Source organism: Vicia villosa, unplaced genomic scaffold (genome assembly GCF_029867415.1).
Source record: "Vicia villosa cultivar HV-30 ecotype Madison, WI unplaced genomic scaffold, Vvil1.0 ctg.001263F_1_1, whole genome shotgun sequence".
NCBI lineage: Eukaryota > Viridiplantae > Streptophyta > Magnoliopsida > Fabales > Fabaceae > Vicia > Vicia villosa.
Genome location: NW_026705553.1, coordinates 259024 through 273137, shown reverse-complemented (window position 1 = coordinate 273137; position 14114 = coordinate 259024). Strand labels below are relative to the sequence as shown.

The 14114-nt window shown below is 37.7% G+C and overlaps 1 protein-coding gene across 1 annotated transcript; it reads left to right on the top strand.

The window, feature by feature from the left end:
* Positions 1-5818: 5818 nt before the first annotated feature.
* On the top strand, positions 5819-9032 carry LOC131634256 (uncharacterized). The gene is made up of 8 exons (XM_058904904.1): positions 5819-6114; positions 6200-6255; positions 6554-6716; positions 7304-7392; positions 7798-7930; positions 8153-8245; positions 8343-8445; positions 8536-9032. The coding sequence occupies exons 1-8, from the start codon at positions 5959-5961 to the stop codon at positions 8898-8900; spliced, it is 1158 nt and encodes a 385-aa protein (XP_058760887.1). The 5' UTR covers positions 5819-5958; the 3' UTR covers positions 8901-9032.
* Positions 9033-14114: the final 5082 nt, after the last annotated feature.

The window sequence follows — 14114 nt, the reverse complement described above, 5'->3', positions numbered from 1 at the left end:
CAAATTTGGTTCGATAAGTGAAGATGCTGGAGTCGAATCATCCATTCTGAATCTCTTTAGTATCTCTTCGACATATAAGCAGATGATTGTTATATCTTGTGCAACAGCCTGAACATAGACACCATACTTAGATTTGCATTTTACGAATCACAATTCAACTAAGTATGAGTCGATCATTTTGTTCCATGCCCTAGGTGCCTGCTTGAGACCATCAGTATTTTGTTTCAACTTGAACACCCACTTTACTTTGATAGATTTTGTATGTGTTGGAAATTCGACTAATTCCCATGTGTTGTTTCTTTCGATTGCCTGTAACTCTTTGACCATAGCATACTTCCATTGTTTAATCTTTAAATCCTCGCTATAGTTTATTGGTTCACCACCTGCAAGTAAAGCAAAATGAAGTAATTCTCCATCTGGTACGACTTCATCATCACCAGCCACTTTATAGTCTCGAAGTCTTGCTGGATGAATTAGAGTTTTTTGAGGTCTTTGGCCTATGCTAGGCATACCCTCTTTGATTTCGACATTGTCGGGAATGTCAGTAACTGTTCGACTCTGACTTCGACTTCATCAATTTCTTCGTCCAAACCATAATTCATCAATGGTTTGTTAATTACATCACCCGAATTACAATTCCAGGAAGAATTTTCATCAATCACAATATCTCGACTTCATACAATCTTCTCATTAATTGGACTGAATAGCCTGTATGCATCAATCTTGTGATATCCTACCAAAACCATAGGTTCGCTCTTGTCATCAAGCTTCCTTCTTCTTGCATCAGAAACATGCTTGTAACACATAAAGCCAAACACCTTCAAATGACTTACTGATGGTCGTTTACCATTCCACACTTATTCAGGAACCTTGTTCTTCAATATCTTGGTAGGCACCTGTTAAGTATATAAACTGCAGTCGAAACAGCTTCACCACATAAGGATTTTGGCAGAATCTTCTGCTTCAGCATGCATCTCGCCATATCCAATATGGTTTTGTTCCTTCTTTTTGCAATTCCATTATGTTGAGGCATATAAGGAGCAATTACCTCATGATCAACATCGTGTTCTGCACAGAATTCTTCAAACATCTTAGATGTGTATTCACCATGTATATCTTTTCGCAGAACTTTGATCTTCTTCTCACTCTGGTTTTCGACCAGTACCTTGAATCTCTTAAAGATTCCAAATACTTCGTCCTTTCTCTTGATCATATAGATCCACATATTTCGACTAAACTCATCTACAAATGAAACAAAATATTTGTTTCCACCAATCGTATGGTCTTCGAATGGACCACATACATCTGAGTGTACCACTTCGAGTATGCATGATAGACTCATTGGAATAGTCGAAGAGAAAGAATTTCTGGATTACTTTCTAAATAAACAACCTTCACATAATTTTTCAAGTATCTCAAGACTTGGAATACCAGTAACCATATCTTGAGTAGTCAGTTGATTGAGTGGTCGAAAATTTCAAATGTCCAAACCTCAAATGCCACAACCAACTATCCTTATGGTTGACAACATTTTTTAGACATTGTACTTCAGTCGAATGATCATGGTCTTAAACATCATGTTCTTCGACTGAGGAGATTTCAATACCAAATTGTTCTGGGTGTTGAACAATTTTAAAGCTCCATCTTTCATGACAACTGAAAAACATTTCTCGACTAGTTGTCCAACACTTAGCAGGTTGCACTTTATTCCAGGTACATCAGAGCACATCTTTGATCATAGATTTCCCTTTATTACTCATTTGAAATACTATGTTGCCAGTACCTTCTGTTTCCAATGAACTATTATCTGTAGGTTTTACCTTTCTCTTCTTCGACTCGTCAAAATCTGCCAACCACTATCCAAAAATTCATAAATAAAGGTTGAAATAAAATTTAAGGCAGAAAATGGAAACATATTTTTATCAAAGGTGTCATGCCTAAAAATAATTATTTTTTGACTCGACAAATGATGACATTTATAACCTTTATGATATGAAGGATAAATAAAAAAATGCACATGGTATTAAGCGAGAGTGTAATTTATTTCTAGAGGTAGAAGGAATAAGGTAACAAATACAACCAAAGACTTTAAGGTGACAATATGACATGTATTTTTAATAGAGAATTTTAGTGGGAGATTGCAGGTCAAACTTTTTGTTGAGGAAGTGACCATTTGTAATGCATGATGCCAAAAATAAGGTGAGAGAGGCATGAGGTAGAATAGTGTGAATGATGTTATTGATTGTGCTAATTTTTGTGTCTGCTTTTCTGTTTTGAGAAAATGCATAGGGGCGAGAAAACTAAAATTTCATTCCATTAAGTCAACAGAATTATGAAAATGTGCATTATCATACTCTTTTTCATTATCATATTGAAAATATTTGATTTCTCTTTCAAATTGTGTTTTAATATAAGCATGAAACTAAAGAAAAATGGAATGCAATTGATATATATATATATATATATATATATATATATATATATATATATATATATATATATATATATATATATATATATATATATATATATATATTTGCAATTGGAAAAGTCCATGAAATTCGTGAAATCATCAAAGAATAAAGCATAATAATGATGTCAATCTAAAGTTAGAATAGGTGACGTGTAAATATCACTATGGACAATATCAAAAGGCAACAAAGTATGGGAAAAAGATTCATGAAATGATAATTTTATTTGTTTACCAAGAAGACAAGAATGAAAAAAAAAAGAACTTCTAAAACTTGTTATTACAACATGCTTTTCATTCATCTCTATGTTCTATTATGTCATTGCAACCATTAACACCATGAAGACTTATGCTCTATTACTCATCAATTTATTGAATGGGTTCACTAACAATCTACACAAATCCACTTCTTCCATCCTTTTGAATTCGAAAACTCTACTATAACAATTTAAAGAAATATGGTTTGGTTTCAACTAATCCATTCCAATGATGTTGTTTATCTACTATAAAGTAAAACATACCAAATATAGTACAAATGGATTTTCCTCACAGACTATCTCAAAGTCCTCACACATAAAGTTTATGAGTTTGGTTTTTGTTCTGGATTAACCCAATATTCCAATTGGCCCAATCCACTCATTGGTACAAACCGGCCCAATAAACATTGGCCCAATCCCCAGAGCCGTCTCCCCTTTGATCAGGCTCGGTTAGTATCGAGACCTCCCACAACTAAGGATTAACGACTAGTACTTCCTGCACGACTAGTCAAGACCTAATCAACTCTCTCCTATATTTTGGGCCTCTTGGAATCACGCCCAAGCCCACAAATATAGCGTGACCCAATCTACCTCAAAGAGAACACTATAAATAGCCCTCTACCTCTAGAGGGCAAGGTAATCCAAACTTTGCCCAAAATTTCATACTTTCTATTATACCTTGTAGTTCTCTTTCTTACTTTGGCATCAGAGTTCCTTACATGTACAACCCCCTTTTTTCTCATCCATCATCGAAGATCAAGCCTACTGTTGCTGGCCACCTGTTCTACTCATTGCAAACATTTTTCTTTTAGAGGTGCTTACCAACAAACCATGAAATAAACAAAACCATGCAAATAAAATAAATTATGTTGCACATGAATCATAGAGCATAATTAAGAATTTCCCCTTTTAAGAGACACATACGTTGAATCAAATTCTATGATGCAACTGCCTCAACTCCAATCATAGAAAACAATCTACAAGTCGTCTTTATATAGTTGGCTTGCAACTTCTTATTTACTTCCACATCAGCTTCAATCAACTTCAATTACCTATTTTTTCTTGACATTACCTACTTCTTTACCTAAATTTATTAAAGTTAAATTAGAGAGCTTCAACATGTCTCTAACATGAATATTTTCCTCCAACAATTTATTCTCAACATTTTTCTCAACGAAAATCTAGTGTTACAAATATTTACAGTAGTAGTGAGGTGAGTAAAAAAGAAGGGGGGGTAGAACAAAGAGATGTGATATAATGTGAAAGAAAAACAAAAACAAAGGATAACTGTTTTTATAATTGTTAGAAATATTGTTTGAATTTTAACACTAATTGTAAGGGTAACTGTGTTCAACTCATAAGTGTTTGCTTGTAGAGGATTGTCGGGATGAGGATTCATCATATCTACCAAATAGCCAACTAAATGCTTATCATAGAAAGAAAAACAAAGTTTTGATCAGTAAAATGCAAGTGAACCATTTTATATAATTCTATCTTAATGGTAATAGTACACTATTTAATATAATCCATGAAGTAAACAGAATTCTGAAATATACGATCCGAAAGTAGCATTTGTTATCAAAATAAGTGAAATTGAAACTAAGGAATTTATTAGAAATCAATAATCTATTGGAATATAACCCTTTCATATTACAGTAAACAATATCTTGAGATGTTATTCAATTTTTGTTCCAAAAATCCAATGCAAAATCTGGAAAAAAACAATAGTTACACAATATGTACGTACCGATAAGCGAAACATAATTGTAATACCTGATTGGAATCTTATTGCTCTTATCATCTTGCACTGCATTTGAAATTGGGATAGAAACCTACATGACAAATGCATTAGATGGATCAATATTGAAATCTCAATTCTAAATTATCGATATTTTGACAGTTGATATCAACTGTAAATTCTAAATTATTAACCATAGTCCATGAGGCTCATACAGAGTAAAAGGCCAAAAACATACATCTGATTCTTATAATTATAATATACACCATATAAATTGAGATGAATGTACCTGACTCATATAAATAACTCAGAAACAAGATTCAGGTATGATAAATTTTGACATTAGCAAATATATTTCTAGCAAATATATAACACAACCAGCACAAAATCATGGTTCATGTAACACTTGAAGGCTCACCAGTAAGTGTAACTTTTACACTGTCAGATTATAGATCAAAAGGGAAGAAACTGGATCTGGAAGAAGGAAATGAACATGAACATCTTCACACCTTGACACCTAAGAACTGGATCTGAAAAAATACAACCAAGTAAAGATTGTAGTAGTCAGGTTGGGGTAGAAGTACACATGAATGAAATCAAAGATTAAAGATTGTACCTCAGGAAATCTCATTATCACTTGATTTGCACTATTAGGATCGAGAGGAAGAATATTGAAAGGGACTAAGATCTCCGTCTTTTCAGCAATCTACTACAATGGAAACACAAATCAACCAAATAAATAGTACAACAACAAGTATAAAGCTAACATGATGGAATTGAAATTGGAGCAGCCATACTCGGTGGAGAAAGGGGCGGCAACGGCGGAGCTAGGGTTTGAGGGGGGTAAAGAGAGAACAGAGAAAAGAGGGAAAGAGAGAGCGAAATGGACGGTCGTGTTGAACAATGGTGAGTGAACAGAGAGACGGGGCAGAAAACAGACCAATGAAAACACAACGTTTGGCATGTTCTATTTTTTATTTTGTTAATTACATGATTAACCTTTTATATGGGTAAAAAAAATTTAAGGGAAGGACAAAATGGACAGTTTGGACAATTTCTTAGTATTGGGTAGATAGTAGATTAGTTTAAGTAATTACAAACAATTAAACTTTAAAAATATATATACTTTTAAAAATTTATTTATTATGATTTTATAATTTTAAAAGTAATTATGATAATAGTATAATAATACATTATTTTAATGAATTGACAATAATATAAAAACTATAATCAATATTTTTTTAATAAAAAATATAATAAAGCTAAAAAAGATATTAACTAAATATGAAAAATGTGAATGGATACAAATTTGGCACCTAGTTATTTATTATTGCTACCCTTTAGCTATCCATGTTCATCAACATCATCAATCCCATTTCATGTCTTCTTTGTGACCACATGTTTATCCTACACTAACTAACTAGCTCAAGCAAGCCTCAAACCCCCCATAACCATTTCCCATCTTCATCTTGAGAAAACTTAGCACCAACTTCATGATTCAATTGTTCCACCCTCCCTTTCGCTTTCTCACATTCCCATGCACAAAACCACCTCAATTAAATATTCACCTCCTCCTTTCCCTTCCCGCACCAACCATCCTTTGCTCATCACTCAACGATGGTTCCTTTTCCATCCCAAAATCAACCCAGGCACACTCTTTTTCCCATTTTCATTTTTAAAACCCTAATTTTTATTTAATCAATTTTGGATAATGTGATCATGTTTTTGTTACAGTTTGGTTATAGTCCTCCAGAGGATCTCTTTGGACTTGAGATGGAATTCAAACCAAGGTCTCAATTTTATTTATTTCTTTATTCAACTTTTTTTCTCTCCATTAATTCTCATAAACACCTCTCATAATAATGTGTCTGTGTCGGTATCCGAAATTGACACTGACACTTGTGATTATCTTTAATTTATTTATTTTACAAATTATTAATAGTGTCGGTGGCATGGCGTGTTTCTTGTGCCCGTGCTTCAGATCATAAATATCTCGTTTGTAGTTAGGGAATAGTTATAGGTATGGTACTCATTGTTTCAATTAAGATTTTTGAATGTTGGCAAGGTCAAAAAAAAATTTGATTTCAGGAAAGCGAACTCGCATACAAGAGAACCAAGGTCATGGTTTGGACCAAATGGACAATATATCAGAGAGCTACCTTGTCCGAGTTGTCGAGGAAGGGGTTATACTCCTTGTACAGAATGTGGAATTGAAAGATCTAGATCAGATTGTCCAAAATGTAATGGAAAGGTACTTTGCTTTTTTGACTGTATTTGTTTATTGATTAAAGCATAGGTTCAATTTAGTCTTATTTATGTAATGTAGCACTGACATTTCAGATAGAAGGTTGTGTACGAATGTCTAACATGTATTGGTGTCCGGCACTGACACATCTGATTACATACAGTCACTTCCAGTTATTCAAATTATTATAGGTTAAATCTGCAGGTGTTTGTGATGTGTCTGGTGTTCCTATTTGTGTTATTGCTATGAATTCATAGGGTATTAGGTTCTTATTAGAAGGGGTTCAATGACTCTGAGAAATGAGTAAATGATTTGGATAGAAAAATGATAGAAAATTATGGCCTCGTTTGATCCATGTAGCTGACCTCATTTAGTGATATTAGATTTGGTTGTTGTGGTTGTTGTTAAAACTAGAGGCAGTATGAGACAGCTTATTAGTTAAAAGTATCATTTCTTAATTTACATCTTTTTGTGATGTCATATATTAAGTAAACTCCTCATTCTTGCTATATTTATAGCAGTTGTGAAAATATGGCATAGAGCATGATATTTAATTTCTACCCTTTTTTTCCTTTCGGTCTCCATGTAAACAGGGTTTATTGACTTGCCACCAGTGCTCTGGAGATTGTGTTATATGGGAAGAATCAATTGATGAAAGACCATGGGAGAGAGCTCAATCAATGTAACACCTGAAACTTAAATTTCCTCCTTCTTTCGGTTTTTATCTTCTGTTAACTCTTTGGAAATGTTGTTAAGATGTTTTACAATACATCTTTGTTTTTCCCTTAAGTAATTTGTTTTATCATCTTTTTTCGTCTTCTTCTTACCTGAAACGTATACCTTCTTGCAAAATAAAATTCTTCCAACTTATTAGTTTAGTTCTAACTAAAATTGTTTTTTAATTATTGTGTTAAAAAAATCTAGTTGTTTTAAAATGTAGTTAGAATAATCATCATATTGTTTTTAAATTTGTTTGAACTTATTCTTATGATGTCATAAAATTCCCATATAAATTATGCTAAATAGTAATGATTTTTGAGTCATAAGAATATTTCTTCATGGGTTTTGCTGTATTGATTTTTCTTAGATCGCCACTCAAAGTGAAGGAAGACGATGAAGTTGACAAATTGGACATAAAGCTAGATGCAAAGAAAAAATCCAAACGTGTTTACAAGTCACCGTCTCCTGAAGTTGGATTGAAGATTAGCCGTTCTTTAAAAGTTAGTTTGGCTGCTTAACCTTAATATGCTTATTTCTGATACATGGATCACAGATCACAGATAGTGAGTACATTAGCCCGTTCCCTTCATTGATCGATAAATCTTAAAATTTGGATTTGGCATAATTCAACACTATAGAGGATAGTTGCAACTAAGAAAATGATTCATATCTGTCGCAAAGGATATAAATTTGAATGTGTTTGTTTAGTTGAATGATTGCAGAGTCTCAATGCCAAAACTGGTCTATTTAGCAAACGAATGAAGATCATCCACCAGGATCCAGTTCTCGAGGCTCAAAGAGTGGATGCTATTAAGGTTTTATCCGAGAAAAACTATGCAAATATTTGAAACATTAGCTTCTTTCTTATACACTAAAAATTCTCACCATGAATACTTGCTTTGATGGATGCAGAAAGCCAAGAGAACTGTTTTAGCTAGAAAGCATGCTTCCAAAACTATGAAAGCATTCTTCAGCGATCCAATAAACCGTCAGAAAAGGAGCATCGCCATGAAAGGTCAGTTTCGTTTATTTTGACTTGAACCTTAAACAAAGGCATGGTTGAACTTCAAATTCATGAACCTCTTTTTTTCGTTCTCTAATGCAGGAGTGAAATTCTACTGTCAAAGCTGTGGACGCGAAGGACATAGGAGACACTACTGTCCAGAACTCAAGGATGGTTTGATTGAACGGCGATTCACTTGCAGGCTATGCGGCGAGAAAGGCCACAACAGAAGAACGTGCGATAAGTTAAGGATAAGCCATAGTGATGGGAGAGTTATAAAACATCATCGATGTAAAATATGTCGACAGTATGGCCATAACAGAAGGACATGTCCACAAGTTGTTTCAAATAAAAGAATAGGCAAGGCATCTCAAAGAGTATATATTTGTCGATTGTGCCAGGAAGAAGGACACAATATTAGGACATGTCCTAGAAGAATAGTTGATACTGAACATTCTCAAGAGTAATAATCCTACTTTTGAGATACTAAGTGTTTGAACCTAAATCTCATTGAGGAAATTTGAAAAGCTTTGTACATTTTGCTCCCTCTTGTAATTGCAACATGACCTATAAAGTCCTTGATGTAATATTTTTTACTATTCTCATTTTCTAATATTACTTAACATTGTTGAAGTCCACGAATTTTTTGTTCTTCACAATTCATGAAGATTCCAGTTTATACAATTCTTAATCTTTTGTTTCTGATTTTGTGGTGGAAGGTATGGTTTCAGATTTTTCAGATCCTTCTTCTTCGATTGAAGGGCAAAAATTATATTGATTCTAGAAGCAGATTTTTCCACGTCAGTGACAGAGGAAAGAGTTGAATATTATAGATCGGTTTTGTTTTTTTAGTTTGAAGAGGACTTATCTAGATATCAATTTGGAATTTCTTTATGGAAAATTTCTAATGTGCATGTTGAAGCTATTGGTTCCCTGCATCTCACATTCAAGCATGAAGATATTAGCTCTCTGTGCACCAGAATTTTGGTGATATGTTTCTATGGCAGGCAGACCCAAATCCGCAGGGTCCATCCACACCTGAACTCAAATCAACGGATGAAAATCCGAGTTGACTAAGTTCGGGTGCTATCTGATATTTCGGGTGCGAGTTTGGATAGTGTGAAACCCGCACCCCAAATCTAAAATCACACCCGTTTAGACTTGAAATTATATAAGTGCCCCTAAGTATATATAAGTTGTAGGAAAATTAATGAAAAATTTCAACGTTGTTGTATTTTATGTGTTTTGCTGCGGGTTTGGGTGAAAAAACCTGAACCCAACGAGTGTGAGTGTTATTTTGCCACCCGAATAGCCTTTGAGTTCGGGTTCGGGTGAAAATTTCGGATGCGGGTTTGGATAGTGTGAAACCCACACTCGACTCCTACCTCTTGCCATTTCTATATGTTTCTTTGTTGATTTGTGATGTTTAGCATTATTTTGGCTTTGTTGTTGCTTCTGTTCATGATGGTTAATCTTGCATCCTCCATGAATGGTTAAACATTGATATTTTGCTTTTTCATGGGTGGTTAAGTACTTCTGATGATTAAATTTTGTTCCTTAATTGAAATTGTTCCTTAATTAGATTTGTTGATGTTAGCTTCTCTCTTATGGTGGTTAAAAATTTTCTTCCTCCAAGAGTTTAAGTCTTGAGTTGTGGCATATGCTTGATGGTTACGCGTTTGAATGTTGCTTTCTCCGAGTGGTTAAACCTTAAGTTATGTTTTATGCTTGATGGTTAAATTTTTGTTGCCTTATTTAACATTTGGAAGTTTACTAAGTGTTCTGGACCGGCCCAATCACTCTTATTGGGCCAATCCAGCCTTCGGGCAAACACTAGACATAACCGAGCACGAGAGAACCTCGTGCCCGGAAGCGGCCAGCTCATGCGTCGCCTAAATCCACGCCTTGCAAAGCGGAGCTAATTTCGCTTAGGATTATCCTATAAATAAGCCCTCTATCCTCAGGGGGCGAGGTAACCTTTTTCTTACCCCCAAAAATCTCTCACTTTGTTGTACCTTGTAGATCACATACTTACTTTGGCATCAGAGTGCCTTGCAGGTACAACCATTTTCCCCCCTCTCAACCGTTCCGGATTTCAAGCCTTCTTTGTTGCGGAATTCCAAACGGGAAAAGTCTGCTTCCCGAAATCCATGCCTGCCCGGCCAAACGTAGACAAATCGAAGTTCTGCCGGTTCCATAAAGGCCACGAGCATAACACGGAAGACTGCATCCACCTGAAAGACGCAATAGAAATATTAATCCGAGAAGGACACCTGAAACACTATGCAAAGACACAAGAAGCCGCCAAAGAGGCCAAGCCAGTCACCGAGGAGAAACCAGCGGAAGAAACGCCCGCCATGCAGGTGGCCATGAGTATCACCAGACCGAAGGACTTTTACCTTCCTGACTGGGCCAGGGCGTCCTCCACCCTTTCTCCTTATAGCCCGTGGGAAATTCTCCCTTCTTCCATGGTCATATCTGGAGGAGGATTCAGCAAGCTCACTGTCGGATCTGTAAAACGGAAATTCGACAAAGCCGCTACCCTCGACCTGGCCAAAGGCGGCCCATCCTCCATATCTTTCTACAAAGACGAACTGCCCGGCGGAGCGCCCAACGCGACTATCCCCCTCCTCATCCGAGCCCGGATGGCCAACTTTGATGTGCGCTGCATTTTAGTCGATCAAGGGAGTTCGGTGGACATCATGTACTCCCAATTATTCAAGACGCTGCAACTGAACGACAGTCACCTCACCTCCTACGTGGGATCCAACCTACAAGGTTTCAACAGCACCGTAACTAAACCGTGGGGGTTCGTCGAGCTTATCGTTTCAATCGGGTCGGCGAAAACCGCGAGGGCCGTCAAAGTCTAGTTCCTAGTCAGTGATTGCCCCTCAATCTACCAGTGCATCTTGGGACGCCCGACATTAGCCGAGCTGATTTCCCTCCCCTCAACCGTGCATTTCAAGCTCAAATATTACACGGCCAAAGGACAGGTTGCGACGCTCAACGGCGACATCGAAGCGGCCAGAAGGTGCTTCGAAGCCTCCGCCAAAGGCCTTAGCTCCGTAAAATCCGCCGCCCACGACAGGCCAGCATGCAACGCGGGCCCCGAGCCCAGCCAACCTACGCCCCGCATCAACACCATCGTCCTAGACAGCCGCTTCCACAAAGAATCTGAAAGAAAAGCAGATGCGAAGACACCAGAAGAAGGTCTCCGCCTGATCCCCGACGGGGATTTCGAGCTAATAGCCCTCGGCGACGACCCAACCAGGGGAGTTAAAATCGGTATAGACCTGCCCGAACTAGCCAAAAGGTAACTCATGGCCTACCTTAGGGAAAACTCCGACCTCTTCGCTTGGAGGGCGGCCGAGATGCCCGGCCTGGACCCAGAAGTAGCATGCCACCACCTGACGATCGATCCCTCGTGCAAGGCCGTCGCCCAGAGAAGAAGAAAGCAGTCCCCGGAAAAAACGGCCGCGGCCGAACTAGCTGTTAGGGACCTCTTAGAGGCTAAATTCATATCGGAAGCCAAGTATACTACTTGGCTCTCCAACGTTGTACTTGTGAAAAAATCTAATGGAAAATGGCGCATGTGCATTGACTATACCGACCTTAACAGGGCTTGCCCTAAAGACGCTTACCCTCTGCCTAACATAGATAAATTAGTCGATAATTCCGCAGGATTCAAACTTTTATCATTTATGGACGCATATTCTGGGTACAACCAATTACCCATGTCTAAAACGGATAAAAAATACACGGCCTTCATGACCGAGTCGGGCAACTACTACTACAACGTAATGCCCTTCGGTCTGAAAAACGCCGGAGCTACATACCAACGAATGATGAATAAGGTATTCCAAGCGGAGATTGGCGATATGCTCGAAGTCTACATGGACGACACGATCGTCAAGTCCCAAGAGGAGACCGACCATGCCACCCACCTCAAGAAAGTCTTCGAACAAGCCCGGAAATGCAAAATGAGGTTTAACCCCGAAAAATGCACCTTCGGAGTCCGGGCCGGGAAATTCTTGGGTTTTTATCTTACAAAGCGAGGAATCGAGACGAATCCGGACAAATGGCGAGCCTTTTCAGAGTTCCCAACACCGAACTCCAAAAAATCCATCCAATCCCTAAACGGCATGCTCACATCACTATCAAAATTCGTGGCCAAGTCGGCCCAACATGCCCTCCCACTCTTCAAAATCCTCCAAAAAGAGACAACTTTCGAATGGACGGACGAATGCGAACGTGCTCTGTCTCACCTCAAACAAGCCCTCTCACGCCCGCCCGTACTCTCGAGGCCCGAACCCGGGGAAATCCTCTATCTCTACCTGGTCGTCGCTACCGAGGCAGTCAGCGCCGCTCTCATCAGAGAGACCCCGGAAGGCCAAAGACCCATTTATTTCACGAGCAAAGCGCTCCAAGGCCCCAAAATTAGGTACCAGCAGATCGAGAAAGTCGCCCTTACGCTAATCACAGCAGCCAGGAGACTGAGACACTACTTCTTGGCACACACCATAGTCGTGCGCACCGAATAGCCCATAAAACAACTCTTAGGTCGCCCCGACATGGCCGGAAGGATGCTCCGCTGGTCCCTAGTGTAGCAACCTGCCCTAAAAATAAAGACTTTTAGAGTCGCCACCTATTCTGAAGGGCGAATAGGAAACCCTACGTAGTTAAGAGATCGGGGTAAGATTATTATAATCAGGTCGAGGGAAGGTGTTAGGCACCCTCAACCCTTTCCTAAGGTTTTATCGAAGATAAGGTTTATGGCTAAAATTTTAAGGCAATAGCTAAGGAAATGAATAGGGTGAAAATTGAGATTTGAACTGAATGGAGGTTTTAGGGAAGGGGACTCGCCTTGGTTATCCAAGTGCCTACGTATCTCCTTATGGAGAATCAGAGTCAACGTAGTTCGGGCACAGGGTTGTACGCCTTAGAATTGAATTTGATTTGTTATGGTTGGAAATTGTTTTAAAGGCTTTTTGAATGGCCTATCGCAGTTTTGAAATGCGAAGTTCGAAGGTATTTTGAATTACCTTATCGTAGTTTGAACATCGCAGTATTTGAAGAGGTGAATTTATGTAGTGTCGTGGTTTAGTGTATTTTGAGATTTGGGCGTACAACCTTGATTTAATATGTCACCGTTAGTTGCAGTGATCAATAGGTTTGATCATTATAGTTAACGGATTAATGGGAATTGCTGGTTACTCGGATCGATAGATTGATCGTCGCGGGCAGCAAATTAAACGTATTTTAATTTATGTATATTTTTATCTCTCGTCTAATGCGACTAATAGATTTAGTCGGGTCGAGGAGAGAATTTAAATAAAGGATTAATTAAATTATTTTATTGCTTTATTCAGATATTTGATCAGTACGACATAGAGAGTCGACTAATTCGAAGGCGGGATGAAATAGATATTCATCCGCCATTTATCCGTTAAAGGGGAAGTTAGAGTTTATTGTTTTTATTATTTTTATCTCTCGTCTACTGCGACTAATAGCTTTAGTCGGGTCGAGGAGAGAATGAGTAAGAATTAACCGAATTAATATTTTAGCCAAATGGCAATGGGATTGGGCGAATCCTGACGCAGGATAACCTTTATAGGTTTTTTGTGATTTTTAATAATTAAAAATTGGTAAAATAAATTAAATCGGAATAGTCAAATAATCGG